This window comes from Eptatretus burgeri, unplaced genomic scaffold (assembly GCF_056783735.1).
Source record: "Eptatretus burgeri isolate ZD-2024b unplaced genomic scaffold, Ebu_testis_v1 Ebu_testis_scaffold_3194, whole genome shotgun sequence".
In the NCBI taxonomy this organism is placed as follows: Eukaryota; Metazoa; Chordata; class Myxini; order Myxiniformes; family Myxinidae; genus Eptatretus; species Eptatretus burgeri.
The window spans coordinates 22,140-46,262 of record NW_028225129.1 but is presented as its reverse complement, the minus strand read 5'-3'; the positions used below and the strand labels follow the sequence as shown (position 1 = coordinate 46,262).

The window sequence follows — 24,123 nt, the reverse complement described above, 5'->3', positions numbered from 1 at the left end:
GTCCATCCGTCCGACGGTTAGGTTCGACAAAGTTGTCAAATCGAACCGCAACATTTTAACATCTAATTCAACCACAACTTGATTTTGCACCTTGAATGTGCACGTTGGAGACGGTGTTGAAAAAAAAAACGAATCGACACCGTACTCCGCATCCTCTCCCTGTTCTCAAATCTTCGACCCAATGGCTTTATAAATCCCGCATTGCGAATAAAATGCTTCATTAAAAAAATGTATTTTTAATCCAATCTGAATTTATAACCTGGAAATGTCTGATGGGGGTCACTTAGACAGACAAACATTTTTTTTGGAACCATTGTCCTCTTGGATTTTGTTTTTAGAACCAGTCCTCTTGGATTTTGTTTTTATGACCCTAAGGCACACCTACCCATCCCTGAAGCATTCTGCACATCTGTCAGTGGATGAGTGAGTCCATACTTGTTCTCAGATCTACTGTAATGTATGTACCCCAGCATGGTTCTCAGCTGTTAAAAACGCTCTGCCTTGCTACATCTGCGATTGGAATCTCCATTGGAATCTCTTGCTGAGAAAAATAAAATGTGAAGATACAAACAAGAAGTAAAAGGAAAAACAGAGGCACTTGCAAGAAGTACGGAAAACAGACGGAAGATAGAACAAGCAAACAAAAATATAGATCCAAATATTTGGCGTACATGAGTGCACAACAATCATGGGATTTTTAAAACTGCTTCACTCCACCGAGCTCTATGACGTGGAGGAACCACCGATGGATGAGAGTGTGTTTGCTGATGAGGCCACGCGGCCGCCATGTTGGGACTCCCTTCCGACCGAAAGTTCCGAAGCAAACAACATGGAAAAGCAGGTTTTTAAAGAAACTGTGAGTATTAATTTTTTTCAACAGGGCTTTTTCATGTTGTGGTGAGCTCCACGATGGCGGCCGGGGACTTCGGTTTTCTTTCAGCAAGCCAGTAATCCAGCTGCATTTATAACAGGGCTTCACTCCTCTCCGCTTGCTACTTAAGTCATGTCATCCCTCCCTCGAACCCCCTCATTCAATCTTCTCCAAATCTACTTTTCTTTCACTATCTGCTTCTCCAACACGATCTTACTCTATTTTGTCTTCACCATGACTTCCATCTCTCTTCTGAGACCCACCCTGCCAAACCTGTGTGTCCAAAGGTAGCTCCGAGATGGGAATTTGTAAATGCGAAGGTATGCACTGAAGTCGCATCGCCAACAGTATCAACAATGTGATCACTCAAAATAAGACGAAGAAAGATAAAAAACAAAACAAATGGTGGCAGTGATGGGGGGAAAGAATGAAATAGAAGGGAAGTTTCATGCAATAACGAAAGCAACATTACCTTATCCAATGCGGGGTAAGGACGTGTGTGGTCAAAACTGAAAGGAGCCTTGATGACAAACCATTTGTGAAACTCGTCTAACTTCTCCTGTGAATATAAAGTGATTAAGTTCGTTTTTACTACACCAAGCATCACTCATAATTACTGCATGGAAATTGAGTAAACGACTGACAAATCAGAGACAATCAACATGTCACATACTTTCCTCCCACCTCATTCCAGGCCTCAAATTCCGACGTCCTCCAAACCGAATGAGAATGTTGTTTTTGTACTGGCGGGATGTGCTGACACATTGTAAGCAAGAACGAACCGTGCGTGCTTCCCCATTGTCTTGGGTCACTCACCTGCATTTATTTTTTTTCCACATTTATTTATTTTCATTTATTTTCCTGCCCATTTATTTAAATTTTCATTCACCGACGCATTCCGAGGGTTCTGTGATTTTTCCCGGTGTGTCTTCGAGTTCTCAACCACTCCCTCCACCCCCACCCCATTTTACCTGAAATGACCACCGACCTTTGAACTCTTGACCCCAAAATCCAATCAGTTCATCTTTACATGATTACCCATGCATGTATCAAGTTTGGTCAAAATCCAATCACTGGTTCACAAGTTAGCACAATACGCAGTATTTTTACGTCACATGACCTCTTGATCTTTTTTAACCTCTTGACTCCAAAATCTTATCAGTTGATATTTGAATCATTATACGTACTTACATCAAGTTTGACTTCGATCCCTTCAGCCGTTCTTAAGTTATTTCCGCAACGAAAACCTCTCACGGACAGCTGGAAGGACAGACAACTGGGAAACATAATGGCTCTGCCGACTTCATCGGAGGAGGCGTAAAAACCGTTACGTATTCCATGCGTCCCCCAATGTTGATTGCATTTACAAAGTTTCATTAAAAACGTTTAAAAATGTTTAAAAATGTGCCTGTAATTGTGTTTTTTTGTGGGGAATTTGACCTTTTTACCCCGCTCCAGATGCTCTTGGACGTTCTTGCCACGGGGTGATCATAACCACCAAGTTTGGGGAATTTTTCCGCAACCGTTTGGGAGGAGATTCCGTGACGGACAGACAGATGGACGGGACAGATTACAAGACGTCCCCGTGTTTTTTTAAAAAAGGCGTGGGGACAAAAACTTCCAAGGCCATTTAGATTTTTAACTACAGCTTCTGTGCATTATCATAATCTATCGTCATGTCGACAAAAATGCGGGCAGCAGCAGTAAATCTCTCTGGACACATGGGGGTGAATAAATTGATGGGACGGTTTTGTCGTGCAGCACAGAAATAAATACCGTGCGTGTTTAAATCAATGGACGTGTTTGAGAGGTCGTTGGGATGAATCACCTGAAACTGAACACATTTTTGCTGCAACACAGCCATCTCGGCCATCAACAGCGGAGACAAATTCTGCTTCATCCGCGTCGCCAACTTTTTGGTGTTATCCCAGCATTCTGGAAGATTCTTTAAAGCATCAAAATAAACAATAAGAATGAAACAAACAGTGATGTTAGTGATGTCACAAGAAGTGACGTCATACGAACCATCAAAAGTCTTATGTGAAGACATTATTTCACAAATGATATCGCAATGTCTGCTTGCATTCTGCACAAAGTACCTGCAGCTGAGTGTGAACGCTTTCAGGCAACTCTTGGCCGTAATGCTTGAGCAGTTCAATGGTTTGCTTAAGAGGTTCAAACATGTTATCTGTCGCCGCCTGGCACTGCTTCACCTGCAAATAGAATGCAAAACACAATGATTGCACACACGACGACTTCATCTGGCTGTCTGGCACCCGCATCGCTCTCCAAGCTCTGTGCCTGCCGCATCGAAGGCCACCTCCTCTCCTGGCTTACCGACCCTTCTCCATTCTCATAGTCAGCATGTAGCTTTTTCAACGGGATCCTCATCTCCTCTTCCTGTCAAGGTCGGAGTGTCCCAAATCAGTGTCTTGGGCCCAATCCGTTCCCCTTAAAAACACATCCATTATTTATTCAAGTCTGCCTCTATTTTGTCCCTTCTCCCTGTTGTTGGTGAGCTCTCACTCCCCCACATCCCCTCATCTCCCTTTCTATTGTCCCTTTTGCTCTGTTACATCCTGATCCTTTCGATGTTCCAGCTCCTCCACTAGTCTCGACATTGTATCTTCCAAACATCAGGCTGACTGCACACCTCAGCCCTTGTTATACCTCGATTCTCAGGTGTATGGAACAACTTTCCAGAGACTGTTCTGTCTCACTCTTCCCTCCAGGACTTCAAGCAAGCAGTGCGAATGTTCTGCATTCCAACTTTTCCACGAATCTCCATTTAATGAACAAAAATAAATAAATGACGAGAACGGTACTCAGTCGAGCGAACACCTCCACCAGGCTGTCGAGCTTTCGTTTTGTATCCCACTGATTGGCTGGATCTAGACCCAGATCTGAACCAAAATCGAATCAATTCGTCCTCGTCACACACCCATCCAGTCCACCAAGTTTTCTTAAAAAATTATCGGATCCGGATCTGTAAAGTCCACCAACAAATGTCGGCAGATGGGACGCCGCCCGGTTAACATCCGTCCAAGGGACGGCACACACATTGATGAATCACTCTGCCTGTGAAACACCGGAATGACAGTTTATAGCTGGGTCAGGATTCAAACCCAGGCTAGACAGCGTCGAGTCGAATATCCATACCTCTCGGGCCGAGGCCATCCTGTCAGCCCAGCCACAGCCGATTTGTAGCAAACCTAATTCATCCGACCAACTACAAAATTAAACAACAAATAATAATAAAAAAATTTCATCACACAAGACAAAAGTTCATCTGAACCTTCAAACATCCGAACAAAAGTTAATCTGAACCTTCAAACATCCGAACAAAAGTTCATCCGAACCTGCAAACATCCGAACCTGTAAAAGATGACCCATTACGTTCACCAGGCCAGCATAATCTCCTTCATCTGGGAGTTTGTTTAAGCCTGTGTCAGTTTTCCACAAAAACTCTTCAAGCTCTGATAAGCTGAACACAAGAGAGGAGAAGAACAAACAAACAACAGTTTTCTTGTTCCGACGATGTGCACAAAGCCAACGAGGTGTCAATAATTTTTCCACAATAATAAGGTGCAAATGGAAACGTAATGCCTCCTGTTTGTTTTCTCCAAAACAGGCAAAGATATTCAAATTGATCAAAGACAGATACTACTATCAATCTTTATTCCACCATGGTCCTACCTATCAAAATCCTAGCTATCCTACCCATCTCCAGGTATCTCCAGACAATCACCCCAACTCTCATCTACAGGTATCTCCAGACAATCACCCCAACTCTCATCTGCAGGAATCTCCAGACAATCACCCCAACTCTCATCTCCAGGTATCTCCAGACAATCACCCCAACTCTCATCTGCAGGTATCTCCAATCAGTCAGCCCAAATCTCATCTCAAGGTATTTCTAGTCAGTCATCCCAACTCTCATCTCCAGGAAATCTCCAGTAAGTCACTCCAACTCTCAACTCCAGTCAGTCATCCCAACTCTCATTTCCAGGTGCCTCCAGTCAGTTACCTCAACTCTCATCTCCAGGTATCTCAAGTCAGTCATCCCAACTCTCATCTCCAGTCAGTCATCCCGACTCTCATCTGCAGGTATCTCAGTCAGTCACCCCAACTCTCATCTCCAGGTACCTCCAGTCAGTCATCCCAACTCTCATCTCCAGGTATCTCCAGTCAGTCACGTCAACTCTCATCTCCAGGTATCTCAAGTCAGTCATGTCAACTCTCATCTCCAGGTATCTCGTCAGTCATGTCAACTCTCATCTCCAGGTATCTCGTCAGTCATCCCAACTCTCATCTCCAGGTATCTTCAGTCAGGTCATCCCAACTCTCATCTCCAGGTATCTCCAGTCAGTCATCCCAACTCTCATCTCCAGGTATCTCCAGTCAGTCACCCCAACTCTCATCTCCAGGTATCTCCAGTCAGTCACCTCAACTCTCATCTCCAGGTATCTCAAGTCAGTCATCCCAACTCTCATCTCCAGGTACTTCCAGTCAGTCACCCCAACTCTCATCTCCAAGTATCTCCAGTCAGTCACCACAACTCTCATCTCCAAGTATCTCCAGTCAGTCACCAACTCTCATCTCCAGGTATCTCCAGTCAGTCACCCCAACTCTCATCTCCAGGTATCTCAGTCAGTCATCCCAACTCTCATCTCCAGGTACCTCCATCAGTCACCCCAACTCTCATCTCCAGGTATCTCCAGTCAGTCATCCCAAGTCTAATCTCCAGGTATCTCCAGTCAGTCATCCCAACTCTCATCTCCAGGTACCTCCAGTCATTCATCCCAACTCTGATTTCTAGGTATCTCCAGTCAGTTACCTCAACTCTAATCTCCAGGTATCTCAAGTCAGTCATCCCAACTCTCATCTCCAGGTATCTCAAGTCAGTCATCCCAACTCTCATCTCCAGTCAGTCACGCCAACTCTCATCTCCAGTCAGTTATCCCAACTCTCATCTCCAGGTACCTCCAATCAGTCATCCCAACTCTCATCTCCAGGTACCTCCAGTCAGTCATCCCAACTCTCATCTCCAGTCAGTCACCCCAACTCTCATCTCCAGGTACTTCCAGTCAGTTATCCCAACTCTCATCTCCAGGTGTCTCCAGTCAGTCATCCAAACTCTCATCTCCAGGTACCTCCAGTCAGTTATCCCAACTCTCATCTCCAGGTACCTCCAGTCAGTTATCCCAACTCTCATCTCCAGCGAGTCATCCAAACTCTCATCTCCAGGTACCTCCAGTCAGTCATCCCAACTCTCATCTCCAGGTATCTCCAGGCAATCACCCCAACTCTCATCTCCAGGTATCTCCAGGCAGTCACCCCAACTCTCATCTCTCGGTATCTCCAGTCAGTCACCCCAACTCTCATCTTCAGTCACTCATCCCAACTCTCATCTCCAGGTATCTCCAGTCAGTCACCCCAACTCTCATCTTGAGGTATCTCCAGTCAGTCACCCCAACTCTCATCTCCAGTCAGTCACCCCAACTCTCATCTCCAGGTACCTCCAGTCAGTCATCCCAACTCTCATCTCCAGGTATCTCCAGTCAGTCACCCCAACTCTCATCTCCAGTCACTCATCCCAACTCTCATCTCCAGGTATCTCAAGTCAGTCACCCCAACTCTCATCTCTAGGTATCTCCAGTCAGTCACCCATCCCAACTCTCATTTCTAGGTATCTCCTGTCAGTCATCTCAACTCTCATCTCCAGGTATCTCCAGTCACTCATCCCAACTCTCATCTCCAGGTATCTCCAGTTAGTCACCCCAACTCTCATGTCCAGTCACTCATCCCAACTCTCATCTCCAGGTACCTCATCAGTCATCCCAACCCTCATCTCCAGGTTTCTCCAGTCAGTCATCCCAACTCTCATCTCCAGGTATCTCAAGTCAGTCATCCCAACTCTCATCTCCAGTCAGTCATCCCGACTCTCATCTCCAGGTATCTCCAGTCAGTCACCTCAACTCTCATCTCCAGGTATCTCAAGTCAGTCATCCCAACTTTCATCTCCAGGTATCTCCTGTCAGTCATCCCAACTCTCATTTCCAGGTATCTCAGTCAGCCACCCCAACTCTCATCTCCAGGTATCTCAAGTCAGTCATCCCAACTCTCATCTACAGGTACCTCCATTCAGTCACCCCAACTCTCATATCCAGGTATCTCAGTCAGTCACCTCAACTCTCATCTCCAGGTATCTCCAGTAAGTCACCCCAACTCTCATCTCCAGTGCTTCATGCAAAACATCACTGACAACGTCTTGCTTCCCTATACCATCTTGACTAACGTATCACTGAGACATGTAGTGTCAGAATGACGAAACTTCACACCCAGTCGATGGAAGAACTAATGTGTGGACTGCGCTTTGTTTCATTCGAATAGCTTTGCCTGTTTTGGAGAAAAAGGATCAGAGGCATTACTTTTCAACATGCCATCGTACAAGCAACGAGTAAAAATATGTGTTCGCCTCGTTGTACTCTGTTGTGGTCTTGGGCCGTTGTGAATAACTCAGTGGAATCAGTTTTTGAACGCACCAGGTGGATTTGGAGATTAAGAAGCAACACATCGTGTGTTCGGGTGCAATGGCACAAAATACCTCTTGGTGATGTGATTGACGAGGTGTTCTTTAAACATGAGACTCCAGCAGGAAATGATGCACAATAACGCCTGCTTGAAAGGTCGGCAGTCGACTTGAAACCAGCCTGATATGATGTGGATGTTCTTCAAAGCCGTTACTTCCTTATACGTGGCAGCGTAATGATCAATCTGGGGTGGAAACACACAATAATGTTAATATATCGAATTAATAACTCTCATCGTCCTCCGATGACATCACAACCATTGAGTATTCTCGTGACTTCTCTGCTGATGGAGATACTTTCTTGAAAGGAGTGAGTTCGACAATCGGACTGAAAAGAGTAATTAAAAGAGCATTTCAAGGGGCAGGCACCCATTTAAACTCCTTTTAGCATTTCATTTAAACTCCAACTCTCATATCCAGGTATCTCCAGTCAGTCACCCCAACTCTCATCTCTAATAGCCGGCTCACACGAAACGTGATAAAAGTGACTCCCGCTCTCCCATCAAACTGCTCTGCGGTTCGTCCAGCAAGACCCCTCTCTCCACTTTCTATTCCACTCTCACCAACACTGTTTCGCGCATGCAACTCCATCAATTAATGTGATCCCATCCACCTCAAGTTTTTTTTTTTTTTTTTTTTTATTCTATATACATATATATATATATATATATATATATATATATATATATATATATATAGATATATATATCTATATATCGCTCTCCTCTTTCTCTCTCCTCTTTCTCTCTCATCTTTCTCTCTACTCTTTCACTCTCCTCTTTCTCTCTGCTCTTTCTCTCTCCTCTTTCTCTCTCCTCTTTCTCTCTCCTCTTTCTCTCTCTCTCTCTCTCTCTCTCTCTCTCTCTCTCTCTCTCTCTCTCTCTCTCTCTCTCTCTCTCTCTCTCTCTCTCTCTCTCTCTCTCTCTCTCTCTCTCTCTCTCTCTCTCTCTCTCTCTCTCTCTCTCTCTCTCTCTCTCTCCTCTCTCTCTCTCTCTCTCTCTCTCTCTCTCTCTCTCTCTCTCTCTCTCTCTCTCTCTCTCTCTCTCTCTCTCTCTCTCTCTCTCTCTCTCTCTCTCTCTCTCTCTCTCTCTCTCTCGAATCCATGATGCCTCCGCACCGTAGCGACCCTCTTACAATAATCCTCCTCCAGGGTTGAGCCGAGAACCACGGTGTGGGCATGCACCAGATAAAAGTGCACCCCGTAAGACTCCACGGCAGCCGAAGAAGACTCGGACAGCATTGTGGGATTTGGATTGAGGATTTTGGATGGGGCGTGTCGGTTGTAGTCATTAAACAGAGGGGGGTTGATGGTGAGACATAGGCTCTCAGGACTCCATCCGCTGAAAGCAGGACTAACTTTGTGATTGATCCATCGTGGCCTCCCACAAACGGTCAAAAAGCCCCACCCCGGACGAGGTGAAACCAATGGCACAAACTTATTCCCTGCCAACCCCCACTATAGTCTGGGAGCCATGAAATTTTTTCCCTTAACCTTGCATTGTTGTATTAAGTTTTTTTTTACTACTCATTTTGGTAGCCAAGAGTCTCTATTTTCAGAAACTGCTTGATGACATGTTGTCACCCTTGAGCAATTTGAGAAATTCAAGATGGCATCCAAGATGGCCACCATTACTTATAAATGACCATAACTCCCTAACTATTCACCCTTGGAAGGTGATTTTTGTCTCTATACCTAGGTTTTAGGGGTCAAGCTATCCATTACAACTAAGTATTATGTTAATATCATATTGTAATGGACAGGCACTAATACTTCACTATTGTCTTTTCAGGTGCTGCCCACACGACGATTAAAAAATGAATGAAGAACAGTGCTTTTTCGTGTCCAAATTTGGATGTGAGAATAAGACCGAACCGTTGAAAGACACTGGCTCTGTCAGAATTCAAAACTTTATCAAGCATAGCAAAATCTACGGGGACAGGCATCATGAACTTCTTGAAGAAAAAGTAAGTGAAAATCCTGAATGCACAGTTAAATGTCACAGAAACTGTGCTTCAACATACACTTCAAGCGTCCAGGTTGAAAGGCACAAAAGGAAGAATCCAGAAAGTGCTTCGTCTTACGTTCCACCAAAGACCAGGATTTATCTTCAAAGAACATTGTTTGTTTTGTGGTGAAACTTGAGTGTTTGAAAAAGATCCGAAAATCCCAAAACGTTGGCGACCAGCATATTCATGTCGGGAAATAGGCGGCGCAGGTGGCAAGAAGTCACTCAAGCAAAGTATTTTTGAAGCCTGCAAACGGCGTCAAGATGAGTTATCAGACGTTGTGCGGCAAAGGGTCGATAGCGCTTTAAGTGACCTTCACGCAGCTGATGCAAGGTATCATGTGGATTGCCGAAACAGCTTCTTGTCAGAAAAAAATGTGGCTTCAGCTGCAACCAAGTCTGATAGCCAAGTTAACATTAATCGTGCCTTTGAATCACTTGTTGTAATGATCAATGACTCGTCCGGCTTCCCGAATTCAGTTGAGTTGTATGAAGCATACAAAGAATTCGGGGGTGACAGGCTGACACGTCGTTTAATTGTCCCAAACCTATGCGAACGCTTCGGAGATGAGTTGGTGGTTTTAAAGTCTCCAGGGTTAGCAGACATTGTTAGCTGGCGATCTATAGCTGCAAAATGTATGCGATTGGTTCAAGACGAGGATGATGACATTGATGTAACAATCAACAAACTGTGCAAAGTAATCAGGCATGAGGTCAAACCAATAACATTAGATAAAGATTGTTATGATACTCGGGTTAACCGACAGGAATGTAGAGAGACCGTATGTGACACTTTGATGAAACTTTTTGGGAAGCTGTCTCCTAACCTAGATAGAGTACTACCTGCACTTCTCATTGGTTCAATGGTAACTGGGGTGATGAAAAACCAGCCCACAAGTTTGCAAATTACTTTTGGCATCAAGATGAGATAAAAAAAAACTTATCAACGTATTACAAGAGTATGGTGTTACATGTACCTACGATGAAGTACGGCGTTTTAAACATTCAGCTGCCAAAGCCACAACCATGGAACCTTCACTACCAGGCCTATCAACTTCAAGTTCAAGCTTGGTTCAGGTTATTGTAGACAATTTTGATACTGACATATCATCTCCAAACGGAAAGTTAATCACCCATTCCCTTGCCATGCTGCTCACACAACCAGATAGTAACAGTAGTGAAACAGTCCAAGAAGACACCATTAGGCCTGTGAAAAAGGAAGACATGGTTGAGCCACTCGAGTATGACGTCGAGATAGAGAGATATAATGGTCCCAAGAATCCTCCGATGCCACAGAACACCCCCAAACGATCCGTTCAGCCCCTGCGTATGCTGGCACAACAAGTAATTTCAAAGGGAAGAGCCAGTGAGATGTCCTGAGTACAATGGGTACAACACTGTGGCTGCACGTCGACAGGGTCATTCAGCACAACCAAAGACGAAGGCTGTTTACCTTCCCTTAATAGACATGATCCCGTCACACCCAGACACCATGATGCATCAATGGCCATTGCACAGGTCAACACATGCAATATCGGGCAACAGTTCGTAGTTTTTACTTGTGATCTGCAGCTGTACAGGGTCGCTCTAGAAGTTCAGTGGACTTATCCAGAAAAATTCTCAAATGTTATTCTACGGTTGGGAGGGATGCACTCTCTAATGAGCTTCATTGGATCTATCGGAACACTGATGGCTGATACCGGTCTGTCAGATATAATGTCCTCTGTGTTTGGCGGTGTGTCGAAAATGCTCACCGGAAAAAAAGTTTCCCCAGAACGTCAGAGCATTACGAATGGTAGCTGAAGAGGCACTTCGCGGAATCATTCAGGATAAACCACTACATTGCAGTGGTGACCTCATGCAAATTCTCGAAACCGAAGCCAGCAAGAGTCAAACTAACAAACTTTGGGTCGATGTCTTGATAAAACATGTCCTGCTCACCATGATGTTCGTACGGGCTGAGCGCGAAGGTGACTGGCCACTTCATCTGGCAACCTACAGGCAAATGCTACCATACTTCTTTGCTGCGGGGCATGTGAACTATGCGAGATATGGGTTGTGCTACCTTCGTGAGATGGAACGGCTACCACAAGAGGTGTTGTCACACTTCATGAAGGGGGAGTATGTCATGCACCATTCTGCTGGCTTATGGAATGGAATCTGGAGCGATATGATGATTGAGACGAGCTTCATGCGGTATGGGCATGCTCCTGGGGGGATAGTTGGCATCATGCTTAAGCCAGAAATGCTGAAGGTATGGGCCCTTAGTCTGCATGCATGCAGCAGGTTGGAATCTGATCTGGATGACATGATGGATGAGGACACTCAAAGCAAGGTGGTGACAGCACACAAAGAAGAGGCAAAAGCCAGGATCGCTGAAGACAAGAGAGACCGAGATGGAATCAGACAAAAACTCGACACTTGCATTAATCCTTTGGATTCTGTGGCACACCCCAGTGTTATAATCAATGTAGTTTGCGGCCAAATTGGTTCAACTGAAGTCAATGTCCACAATGCTGTCACAATCGGGACTGAACAAATGAAAGTTTTCGAAAGTCGGTTACCGCAGGGATTTTATGAAAACATCACGAAGAAGGTTGTTACGATGGATCATGCAAGGAAGCATGTGAAGGTCGGAGCTGCGAAAGTATTTGATACCAATTTGATTTACTCAAGGGTGATTGGCCTACAGGCTAGTGGGTGGGACATTAACATTAAGGATGTGCTTGGTCATGAACTTGCGCCAGTTCCAACGTCCATCTTTGATGATACTGGAGATGTGAGGATTGCGAAATCGAAATCTACCTTGAAGAAAATTCTCCAAGTTGAGGTGTCTGATAGAGTTGCTGGTGGTGCAAATGTTAGTGTGCTCGATGGCTCAGCAATACTCTGGGTAGTTCCTTGGCCTGCTGATGGGTCTGTCAAGGACTATATAGCGAACTTCAAATATGCAATAGGAAAAAGGTTACGGGTTGAGGACGTGTATCTGATATTTGACAGATACTATGATTACAGCACAAAGAGTGTTACCAGAGGATCTAGGGCAACTGGTGTCATTAGGGTTCATCATTTGCAAGTCAACAGTAAACTTCCAGCGCAGAATATTCTACTAGCCTCTTCCAAAAACAAGAAGCAACTGATGCAACTGATAGTTGATGATCTAGTCCAGGATAAGAAGTTTCACGAGGACAACACACAACATCACAAGTTAGTGGTAACAGGAGCAGATCCGATGCCAATCGAAATCAGTGAAGGTGGAGTTGTCATCTCATGGGCAGATCTGGCAACTTCACACGAAGAAGCAGATAACGTCATTGACCAACAGGTCTTGAGTTCTGCCACGGAAAATGCAGAAAGCAAAATCACTGTTGTTGCCGATGACACTGACGTCTTTGTACTGTTGCTGCATTATCATCACATGGCAAATCTCAAGAATGTTGTATTGATGGAGTCCCCCATCAAAGGAAGGACGGTGGTTGATATAGGCAAAACTGTGCAGAAGCATTCTGAGATAGTCGAAGGAATGTTCCCGGCACATGCACTTTCTGGTTGTGACACCGTTGCCTCCTATTTTGGAATTGGAAAGGCCACTGTACTCAAAAAACTTCGATCGGGGCACTCACTCAACTTGTTGGGTGCACCAGGGCATTCTATGGAATCTGTTATTCAACAGGCTACCTCCTTCATTTCCGCATGCTATGGACAAACAAACTGTAGTACATTGTCAGAGACAAGGTTAAAGGTATGGCTGTCAAAAACAGGCAAAGGGTCATCAACACCGAAGTTGTGTATGTTGCCACCAACAACTGAGGCATTCAAGGAAAATGTTAAAAGAGCTCGCCATCAGGCTTTGGTATGGCAGTCACTGGAAGCGCAGAACCCACCCGAGTTGGACTCAACGGAAAATGGTTGGGTAAAGGATGACCAAAACAAGTCCCTTAAACCAGTCACCCTCCCTGATGAAGTGGAACTAGCCCCAGATATGGTACTACATCTAATAAAATGTGGATGCCACAGTACTACTCAATGCAGTTCATGTGCTTGTCGTTGCAAGTCTGCAAACATGAAATGTACAATATTTTGTGCCTGCTATAATCAGGGTTGCTGTAACCTGACATCATAGTTGATTGCATGTCTTTGCGATGCACATGGGAAACACAATGTACAACAGTGTAAATTATTTGGTGAAGTGGGAGCCATCCTTAAATATGAATTGTATAATATGCTTTTGGTAGTCTGTGTGAGAATTCAGATTTAAAATTAAAGAACATTTTGTGGTGAATTAACGTGAATCGAGGGACATGACGCGGGATCACATGTTGTGCGTCTCGCGTATAAGGGGAGGTCTCTCTGCGGCACGAGCGATTGTCCCCGGGGCATTGCTATTGACATCGGCTGTCCACTTGATGCTCGTTAACTGAAGGTGCTCATTGACTGGTGAGAATGGAGATTATATCGAACTCCGTGCTTACGCGGATTTAGTCTGCAATGGTTAACTGCACATGTATACGTTTCTGCTTATGTACTCCTAGCTGAACCTGTATTTCCTGGTGTGCCCACAGAAGCGGCTCCAATCAAATGGAATAAAGCCTAAACTCTGAAGGTTCATCTCTCGCTCTCATTTCAATTTATTCCATTTGATTTTCTCGGCTCTCTCAACCAAAGATGGACAAGATCTACAAACCAGAGAGGTTCGACGCAGACCCGAACGCGACTGACGCAGAAATGAAATGGTCACATTGGTTCTGCTCCTTCTCACACTATCTGACCATCATCGCGGAGGGAGCTGACAAATTTGCCGCTCTCGTGAATCATGTCTCGCCCGGCGTGTACAGGCTCTTCTCGGGGTGCGACACTTATGAAGCAGCGATCGACGTGCTGCAGGCGCTCTACGTGAAGCCCAAGAACGAGGTATACATACGACATCTTCTCAACACACGCAAGCAAGCAGCCGGGGAGACAATCGATCAGTTCCTGCAAGCTCTGAATCAGCTGGGAAAAGACTGCAGCTTCCGGGCGGTAAGCGCCGAGGAACACCGAAAGGAAGCGACCCGGGAGGCATTCATCCAAGGACTCAGATCAGCCCACATACGGCAACGCTTAATAGAGAAAGCGCAACCCACTCTTGACAAGGTAGTCGATCAGGCTCGAGCGATGGATACGGCTCAGCAGCAATCTGAGTCATTTGGGACACCGATGCTGCTCATGAACGCTGCTACGATGGGAACCCAAGGAACCCCACTGGCACAGACACAGCCAGACATGAGGGATGGAGAAACACCCGAGGAGCCGGATACCCAGACCTCGTCAAACTCCTCAGCAACTGCTCCGGTCGGTAAATGCTTCTTTTGTGGGTACAAAAGGCATCCTCGTCAAAAATGTCCCGCCAGAGATGCCACATGCATGAATTGCGACAAGAAAGGGCATTATGCCAGGGTATGTAAATCTACTCTAAGGAGGAATAAACCCACTTCTGCGGCTCTCTACTCGCAAAATAAATTGACTGCAGCCTCCCCGGGGAATCTATCCAAGGCTATCATCAACGTGCGAATTAACGGGCATATGGCTGAGGCACTGATTGATACCGGTAGCTCTGAAAGTTTCGTCAACAGCTCGCTAGTGAAGGGCAGGAAATGGGTAATCCACCCGACTGACAATACGGTATGCATGGCCGCCACCTCACTACAATCCCGCGTACGAGGGTACTGCAATGTTGAATTGGACGTAAAAGGGTACACGCATCGGGATGTAAAGGTGCTGGTGCTTCGTGATTTGTGCGCAGACGTAATTCTGGGTCATAATGTCCTCAAGCAGCACACGAGCGTCGAAATACCCTTTGGAGGAAGCAAGCCTCGTCTAATTTTAAATGCGCTGACCACCGCGGAGGTGACGTCCCCCAGCTGTTCGCTAACTTGTCGCCGGTCTGCAAACCGATAGCGATCAAATCGCGGCGATATACCACTGCTGACATGAATTTCATCACTTCGGAAACCAAGCGATTACTGGAGGAGGGAATTATAGAACCGAGCGATTCGCCATGGCGCGCACAGGTGTTAGTAACCAGCAGTCAGAACCATAAGAAACGGATGGTTGTCGATTATTCCCAAACGGTCAATCGCTTCACCCAACTCGACGCCTACCCCTGCCGCGCATAGATGAGATGGTCGAACGCGTGGCCAATTATAAGGTATTCAGTACCATCGACTTGCGAAGCGCCTATCATCAAATTCCCATCCGAGAGGAAGACAAACCGTACACTGCATTCCAGGCAGGGCGGCGCCTCTACCAGTTCAGAAGGATACCATTCGGTGTCACGAATGGAGTAGCTTGCTTCCAACGGGTTATGGACGACATCATCTCAGATGAAAACCTCGAAGACACTTTTGTTTACGTGGATAATGTCACAGTGTGCGGTAGGGATCAGAGGGAACATGATAGGAATCTGGACAGATTCTTGAGCATTGCTGGAAAATATAATCTGACTCTCAACTACGAGAAATGCGTATTCTCGGCAAGGTCAATTGACCTTCTCGGCTACACAATAGCCGACGGCACAATTAAGCCTGATCCTGAGCGATTGCGCCCGCTCCGTGAGCTTCCACCACCTCAGGACTTGCAAACAATGCGCCGGGTGATCGGCATGTTCGCTTACTATGCAAGATGGATTTCGCAATACTCCGAGAAAATACATCCCCTAGTGCATTGCAAAAACTTTCCACCAGATGCCGCTGTCGTAAAAGCTTTCCACGATCTCAAGGATGATATCAGTAAGTCCGTGGTTTTATCGATCGACAGCTCGGTGCCCTTCGTGGTGGAGACCGACGCTTCAAATCACGCCATAGCTGCAACACTTAATCAGTCTGGGCGGCCGGTCGCTTTCTTCTCGAGAACTCTCTCTAGAAGCGAGCAGAGACACTCGGCAATAGAGAAGGAGGCGTACGCCATCGTCGAAGCGCTGCGTAAATGGAGACATTATTTACTGGGAAACCACTTCACGCTCGTTACGGACCAACGATCCGTGGCTTTCATGTTTGATGGGAAAAATAACGGGAAAATTAAGAATGAAAAAATTATGAGATGGCGGATAGACCTAGCCTGCTACAGGTACGACATTGTTTACCGGCCCGGGAAGGAAAACCCTGCTGCAGATACCTTCTCCCGGGTCTACAGTTCGGCAACAATCAGTCAGGCTTTGCAAGACCTCCATGTGTCTCTGTGCCACCCAGGGGTAACCAGGATGGCACATTTCGTACGCAGACAAAATCTTCCCTATTCTGTTGAAGATATTAAACAAATGAATGCTTCATGCCCTGTTTGTGCTGAACTAAAACCCAGATTCTATGGCGCGGCTTCTGGCAGACTGATCAAGGCTACTTCCCCCTTCGAGAGACTAAACATCGACTTCAAAGGGCCCCTACCGACCGAAACAGACAACAGATACATATTCACCGTTGTTGATGAATATTCAAGGTTCCCTTTCGCGTTTCCGTGCTCGGATATGACCTCGGGCACTGTCGTAAAATGTCTCTCTGACCTCTTCGCTATGTTTGGGAGACCTTCGTACATACATTCAGACAGAGGGCCGTGTTTCATGTCGGCCGGGCTAAAACAATTCCTATTAGAGCACGGCATAGCAACTAGTCGAACGACGGGTTACAACCCACAGGGAAACGGGCAGGTGGAACGGTATAATGGAGTAATTTGGAAAGCCGTAACTCTGGCGCTGAAATCGAGAGGACTGGGCCCCGAGCGATGGGAGGTTACTCTTCCTGACGCTCTGAATTCCATACGCTCTTTGCTCTGCACGTCCACAAATGCCACTCCTCACGAACGTATGTTTACTCACCAACGACGTTATGTTGACGGTCAAACGGTGCCCAACTGGCTGACCCACCCCGGTACAGTGTTCATGAAACGCCCGGTACGACAAAGCAAGTATGAACCGCTGGTGGAGGGGGTCGAACTCATTGACACTAATCCAGAGTATGCTCATGTCAGGCTCCCGGATGGCAGGGAGACCACTGTGTCGGTTCGCCATCTGGCTCCCTCAGGTACTCCTCCCGCCGGTACACCACCTCCTGGCACTCCTCCTTCTGACATTTCCCCCAGGAACTCCGCCAGGCGACGGGGCTGCCGCGTTCCACCCGAGAGCGATCGAGGAGTCATCCCCGGCACAAGTCGAGGCTCACCAAGAGGATCGGGAGTCTCCCTCAAGTGAAACTGCCGTTTACTCCCGGAGAGGTCGACGAATAAGGCCCCCTCGACGACTCAATCTGTAAAGGGGATTATCGGCATTCTCGCTGCTCATGCTCCTATATGCCCATTATATCATATATCGATGCTCATTTCCATGCTCCTACAACTCAAAATAATCACTGCTTGGCATGTATGCTTCTGTAGATCTATTAGTCCGCGTTGCTTGAAATGTATACTCCTATAGTGCTAAAGCAATCATGGTGTGTAAGATGGGCCCCTAGTTACATTTTAAAGGTGGGGAGAATGTGGTGAATTAACGTGAATCGAGGGACATGACGCGGGATCACATGTTGTGCGTCTCGCGTATAAGGGGAGGTCTCTCTGCGGCACGAGCGATTGTCCCCGGGGCATTGCTATTGACATCGGCTGTCCACTTGATGCTCGTTAACTGAAGGTTCTCATTGACTGGTGAGAATGGAGATTATATCGAACTCCGTGCTTACGCGGATTTAGTCTACAATGGTTAACTGCACATGTATACGTTTCTGCTTATGTACTCCTAGCTGAACCTGTATTTCCTGGTGTGCCCACAGAAGCGGCTCCAATCAAATGGAATAAAGCCTAAACTCTGAAGGTTCATCTCTCGCTCTCATTTCACATTTGTTATAATATAACACCTGTGGTCATTTACCTTTTCATATTTTCCCCAAGATTGAATAGTATAGAAGATATACCAGTGCTTGTAAACTGGCAGCCATCTTGGATTTCCAGATGACATCATCAGCATATGAACTTTGATCTGATACAGATAGATGTGTCTGCAAAATACCCAGTGATAGACACCTTCACGACTAATTTGGAGTAAATAGTTAAGGAGATATGCCAGTTTTAGTGTTACGGCGGCCATCTTGGAAATTACCATTATGTAATATGATATTAACATAATAATTAGTTCTAATGGATAGCTTGACCCCTAAAACCTAGGTATAGAGACAAAAATCACCTTTCTCGGGTGAATAGTTAGGGAGTTATGGTCATTTATAGGTAATGGCGGCCATCTTGGATGCCATCTTGAATTTCTCAAATTGCTCAAGGGTGACAACATGTCATCAAGCAGTTTGTGAAAATAGAGACCCTTGGCTACCAAAATCAACAGTAAAAAAAACTTAATACAACAATGCAGGGTTAACCCTCTCTGCTCCCGGACTACTATATCCCATGTACGGAACAAATATGTGTGCAAATGTGGGAGAATGTTGGGCCCTTCCTTTCAAATCCCCCTTGGGTTTCACACCTGTTCCTTCCCTGTCCTCAGTGGATGCTTGAAGTGCAGAAGCATTCAGACATTGAGAACAGCGCAGTTACTTCGGCTCCTACACGCCGGACAACTCAAGGGTACACCTCCATACAAAGGATGAGACAGAAAAGAAATAAAAGAGAAAGTGAAAAATAGACGATGTCTGTGATCACAAAGCGATCGCCATGGGTAGGCCTCCCCCAACCGAGGCAGGATTACCGTTGCCGATCGGCCGCGACTTACCCTTGGCCCGTGATCCAGTGATGGCCATATTTTTTTCGGCCCACCACATGACCTGATTATTCAACATTTAGGGATGCAGTGTAAATTAACAAAATGTGTCCCCATCGACAAACTACCCATTAAACTCGACATCATTAAAATCGGAGGAAAATTATTCAATCTGTGATTCAAAAAGGTGTTTTTTGTTAATTAGGTCACAACCCCCAAAACTAGGTCAAGGTCACCAATCAAATATCAGGCGCACAACATCAGTGCAGATCCACGATTACGATGCAAGAACTTCTTTGGAAGGCCAAGCGGCCTTTGAGATTCCCCAGTGGCAAAATGAAACGAAGACAAAAAAGGCGTTTATTTATTTAAATTCAGACCGCCGTTTGACCTTCACCTTTAACCCGGATGGATATGACCTAAATTCAGCGTAAACCCACCTTGCTATTATGGGCTGTCTCGAGAGGGCAATTTCGTTCACGATCGGACAAACCTCAGTCGAGTGACGGTGAAAAATATTAAAATGTCTATAATTGGGGTCATGACCTTAAAAATTATGTCAAGGTCAAAAAAAAAAAAAAAACATGATGCCAACCCGCGTACTTTGTGTTCCCGTTATCGAAGCAAAATTATATTCTGAAAGTCAAAGCCGGCTCCGAGATACAGCTCGGAAGTTGATAACAGTTGGGAAATCTGGAGCATTGGGACTTCTGAAAGTAAGTGGCGGTTTTAGTCCTGTGGTTCTGAGACTCTGTGGTGCCGTTAAAAGTTGTGGCCATCAAATTGTACAAAACAAACCCGACAACAAGCAATCAGCCTTCCGCTCTGCTCTCGGTTCTCCGGGGAGGCTTCAAAAAGAGATCCCTCTCTCTGGGTCTCACTCGTCGTCCCGTGCCCCATTTTTAAGCGCCACGGTTTGTGAATTTTCCTCACAGTGACACCTCGACGAAGGTACCTGACACTTGAAGTCTTCGAGGGTGGGAGGACAAGCCTGCTGATCCCGTTGCTCTTGTGCCCGTAACTCGTCGGGCCGAGAAGATATCCCGCGGGTCAAGAAGTGAGCGAAGAACTCTGTCCGGCTTTCAATCCACAACGAAGAGAAATCCTCGAAGAGGGCCTTGTAATCAAGAGCCTCGACCATCGCGTTGACCACGTTGCTCAGGATTTGATTCCGCGTTTGCGACAACGATTCCATTTCTTCCAGTTCGGTCTGCAATCGATAACAGGTGAGAAATTCGGTTCGAACATGGACAGGGAGGAAAAGGAATGCTTTTCATGACAAATCATGGGTTCGGGGGGGGGGGGGGTCATACGCTGTATATCATCATCAAGAACAAACATAACACAGGACACACGATCTTACATGTCAAACAGACGAACAGTGGGTTCGACTATGCCTGGTGTTGGCTTAATGGTTAGGGTGGTAGGCTTTGTGATCCTAGGATCGTAGGATCCTGAGTTCACATCCCACTCGGCTGTTAAATTAATACCAGGTGGGGTTGACTCTGCCCGTCATCCTTCCGAAGTCGACAAAATCAGTGCCAGCTTGCCGGTATCCTGTGTCGGAGTGGCGACCCGTCCAGGATTGTGTCCGATAGCCAAGGAGACTGCTTGGGCAGCACCAACGCTCTGCACAGAGTGTGGTCCCACGTGTTGAGGAGGTATTCGCAGAATTTCGGGGAGCGAGAATGTTCTCTCCTCTTGATCTTCAGAGTGCATACCATCGAGTGGCCTCGCATGAGCGAAAGCAGACACCTTACGGCTCCCATCACACACGAGGGGGACCTCTCCGTTTTTGCCGTGCTCCTCATTGGTCTTGCTTCTGCTCCCAGTGCATTCTGGCGAATGATGTCACAGATCTCAGCTGGCCAGGAGGGCGTCCGGCGTTACCTAAACGACAAAAATGTGTCTGCTTCGTGTCCTGAGAAGCATGAGGAACATATTCAAGATGTTTTGAATCGCGTTGATCAAGCAGGCTTAAAACTGCAACGTGATAAATGGCATTTCAGGAAGGCTGAACTTTCTTTTCTGGATCACGTGACCTCAAAAAAGGGAACGAGCCCACAAAAGGGCACGACTCGAATTCAATACCCTGGGATCTCAAGACAGCCACCTTAACCGTTAAGCCAACACCGGGTTTAATTGCTGTAAGTGTGAAAGAGTTCAGGAACGAATGCATCACCAGGGAGCCCTGTATTCCTTGGGCGGTTTAATTAAAAAAAACAAATTCGAGTAAATTAACATCGGACAGCTGTTGATCCTCATGACCAGTCACATTACGAGCAGTTTCTCGATTCATTCGTTCATTTTGAAAAACCACCTGCGGCTTGCATCACTGCTCGGAGCACATCTGTGCCGCTGATGCAGTGCTCCTGTGTTCCCAGTAAGCTGGTTACTCATTTTGCGTACCTCAGAAGGATGCCAGACCGAGTCAACCCACCGAGTGTTAATGCAACGGGTTGACAGGTGCTTGAACATCAAGGCCACCTTGATATGACCGTCAAGCCGACACCTGGCTTACCGGTACCCGACTGAGGGCAGATGTCCCCGTACCTGGAAAGATGGCTTCCCGAGCACGGGACGGCCGACGTTTGCGGCGATGCGGTAAATGTCATCCAGTTGATTTCGCATCAGGTCGTACATTCCACCGGGAGAGTTTATCTCGAGCGATGGCTTAAAGATGAGCTCAGAAGTGTCCAACTCAAGTCGAACTTCAAACATTGGGACAGCAGCTTCCTGTTGCAAATCGAAATGTCCTCGTATCAAATATTGTGAACAGTGAACAATGAAAACAAATTCCATGGAGGCAGCGATCAAAATCATTGCATCATTCTCCATTTTTCAGTGTCTCCCTACCTGCAGGTCCATGTTGGTGAGGAGCATCTGGAACGAGTTATTGATAATGTTGGTCAAACCGTCGAAAAGTGTTGCGTCAACGTGCGCGAGGTAGGCCTGCCACGCAACGTCATCCAGTTCAGCCTTGAACAGCGTCTGATTCTCCTGATACAACAAAACAACAATTCAGCCATTCAACGTCTGTTCTTGAACCACTGTACGGGTGATTGCGAAACTGAAATGCCCACGCACGTCTCAGTACCAAAAGGAGTTCATGGATGTGGTCTCCACCACTGTGGATGCTCTTGGAGCTGCGTTCGAGGGACGTCGAAGGACCGACGATGTCCAGCAAGGATTCGCTTTTCTTGTCCTTGCATTTGAAGAGTTGCAAGGAAAGCCAGTCCTGCGGAGACGAGACGTTGCACACATCAGGAATCTCCGTCACGAAGTACGTTCGAACTGAACGGAATGCGACTGATTGGTCAAATAAAAACGGGTAGAATGGAGAGGTAATCGGTATGTGTAAGCCCCGATGACAACAATTCTTGTGACGTCACAGGATACCGTGAAAGCGCGTGCCTCCAAGGCAATGGCACACAACATACAGTGATCTCCAGGTAGTTATTTCAACAGTACGTGTATTAGTTAGCCCTTTCCATGTGTCTCGTGGGTAGCTGGGAAAGATGCATTGCCTAGGGACCTTGTCGTTGGGTCTCCAATCTTCAACCCTTGCACTTCTTCCACAACTTTGCCCCCACTTGGTCTCTCTCACGCATGGAACGCGCAAGGACGCACGCACGCACGCAAACGGATGGGGACCAAGCGAGCGGCACAGCGAGTGCCTCGTCTGCATTTGTGCGCCATTTCCCATTCAAAAGTGCACACCGATTCTCAACTGCCGATTTCATTCTGCTCACCAAACTCTACCACGCTCACCACAACCACTTCATGTACGACTACCAAAAAATCCCCGCAACCACCAACGCTTACATTTCAGTTACAAACGCGACCGTTGTTGATGATATCGTCACGAGGAGTTTCCACATCTTCGCGATCTCTTCACTACGAACGCCTACTTCTCGACAAGCGCCGCAACTGCCACATATTCATCAACCGCTCACCGCAGCCTCAGGGGACGCTGAGGGGACAACTGTAAGGATATTTCGGGGCATAACTCGAAGTGCGAACGTGCGCTGGAGCTCGTTGGAGGACTTACGCGTAGTGCAGGGATTTGCCTTCAATCCTACGTTTGAATGCAGGTCAGCAAACGTTCAGGGCCAGAAGGTGCCTCCAAAAACCATGGCCCCATGTTGAAGTCGGAGCTCCGACTCGTGGCCCTGTCGGCGAGCGACTGAGCCGTAATTCAGTTTCGGGGCCTGATGAGGCATGGCTTCCATCGCAATAGACCAATGGGGAAGCTTGATTTCACCAAGAGCCTCGTTTGATCCAACTTTTGGTTCCTCCCCTCGCCCGGGGCTCAAAAAAGAGCAAACGCGGCTCATTTTAGACAGAATTGCCAGGGGACGGAACAGGCTACAAGCAGAAGATGCCAGAGCTCGCCAGACATCGGACCTCGCCGGGGAAACAGTCGGCGCAAGGAGGACAAGCGTCGGCGCTGAGCGGAGGGGGCGTTGTGAGTCAGCGTGACCGAGCATGGGAACACAAGCTCGGCTGCGAACCGGGGCTGCTCTCGTTCTATCGACGCTCAGTTCAGCTGCATCCCGCAGCGACACTTGCACCTACAGATTCTCACACCATTACGATTGGGTCTTTTCTCTTTCTTTCTTCGACCATCTTTCTCTCATCTACTGTGGACGCAAAAGAACAATCGATGCTGGTGAGCCCGACCAAGAACATTCTTTTCATAACGAACCGAAGAGCGAACTCAAGAGTGAATCATACTGACCTGCACCTCACATTCTTCCTCTTGCACCACGCTGCACCCCACATTGCATTGCACTTGCACCTCTCACCCAAGAAACCCTCAGTATTTCTCCATACTCCCCTTTTCCAAGCGTTTTGGGTACCACGCCAGGTATTGAGACGTCGCTAATCAACTGCTTCTATCTCTTCGGGCTATCTAATTTTCCTCGGG

At 46.7% G+C, this 24,123-nt stretch overlaps 2 protein-coding genes across 2 annotated transcripts in view; one reads left to right on the top strand and one right to left on the bottom strand.

Annotated features, from left to right (window-relative positions):
• The window catches only part of DNAH17 (dynein axonemal heavy chain 17), a 153,629-nt gene that overhangs the window by 110,046 nt on the left and 19,460 nt on the right, over positions 1–24,123 (bottom strand). Inside the window, exons 14-22 of the mRNA XM_085868928.1 lie at positions 22,291–22,431; positions 22,050–22,193; positions 21,747–21,929; positions 20,149–20,403; positions 7,479–7,648; positions 4,247–4,355; positions 2,971–3,084; positions 2,700–2,816; positions 1,344–1,430 (exon numbers count right to left, since the gene is read on the bottom strand). Coding sequence (XP_085725054.1) covers positions 1,344–1,430; positions 2,700–2,816; positions 2,971–3,084; positions 4,247–4,355; positions 7,479–7,648; positions 20,149–20,403; positions 21,747–21,929; positions 22,050–22,193; positions 22,291–22,431 — 1,320 coding nt within the window. The remainder of the gene's footprint in view (positions 1–1,343; positions 1,431–2,699; positions 2,817–2,970; positions 3,085–4,246; positions 4,356–7,478; positions 7,649–20,148; positions 20,404–21,746; positions 21,930–22,049; positions 22,194–22,290; positions 22,432–24,123) is intronic.
• LOC147006395 (uncharacterized) lies at positions 13,751–19,118 on the top strand. The gene is made up of 3 exons (XM_085868925.1): positions 13,751–13,906; positions 14,032–15,292; positions 18,981–19,118. Exons 2-3 carry the CDS (start codon positions 14,135–14,137, stop codon positions 19,116–19,118), a joined length of 1,296 nt encoding a protein of 431 aa, XP_085725051.1. The 5' UTR covers positions 13,751–13,906; positions 14,032–14,134.

What these genes read in the sequence shown, in the direction of transcription:
- LOC147006395 (XM_085868925.1), top strand. Translation starts at nt 14,135, where the DNA reads ATGGACAAGATCTACAAACCAGAGAGGTTCGACGCAGACCCGAACGCG. An exon ending in TCCTCAAGCAGCACACGAGC is followed by an intron (nt 15,293 to 18,980) that starts GTCGAAATACCC and finishes CCCTGTCCTCAG; the next exon opens with TGGATGCTTGAAGTGCAGAA.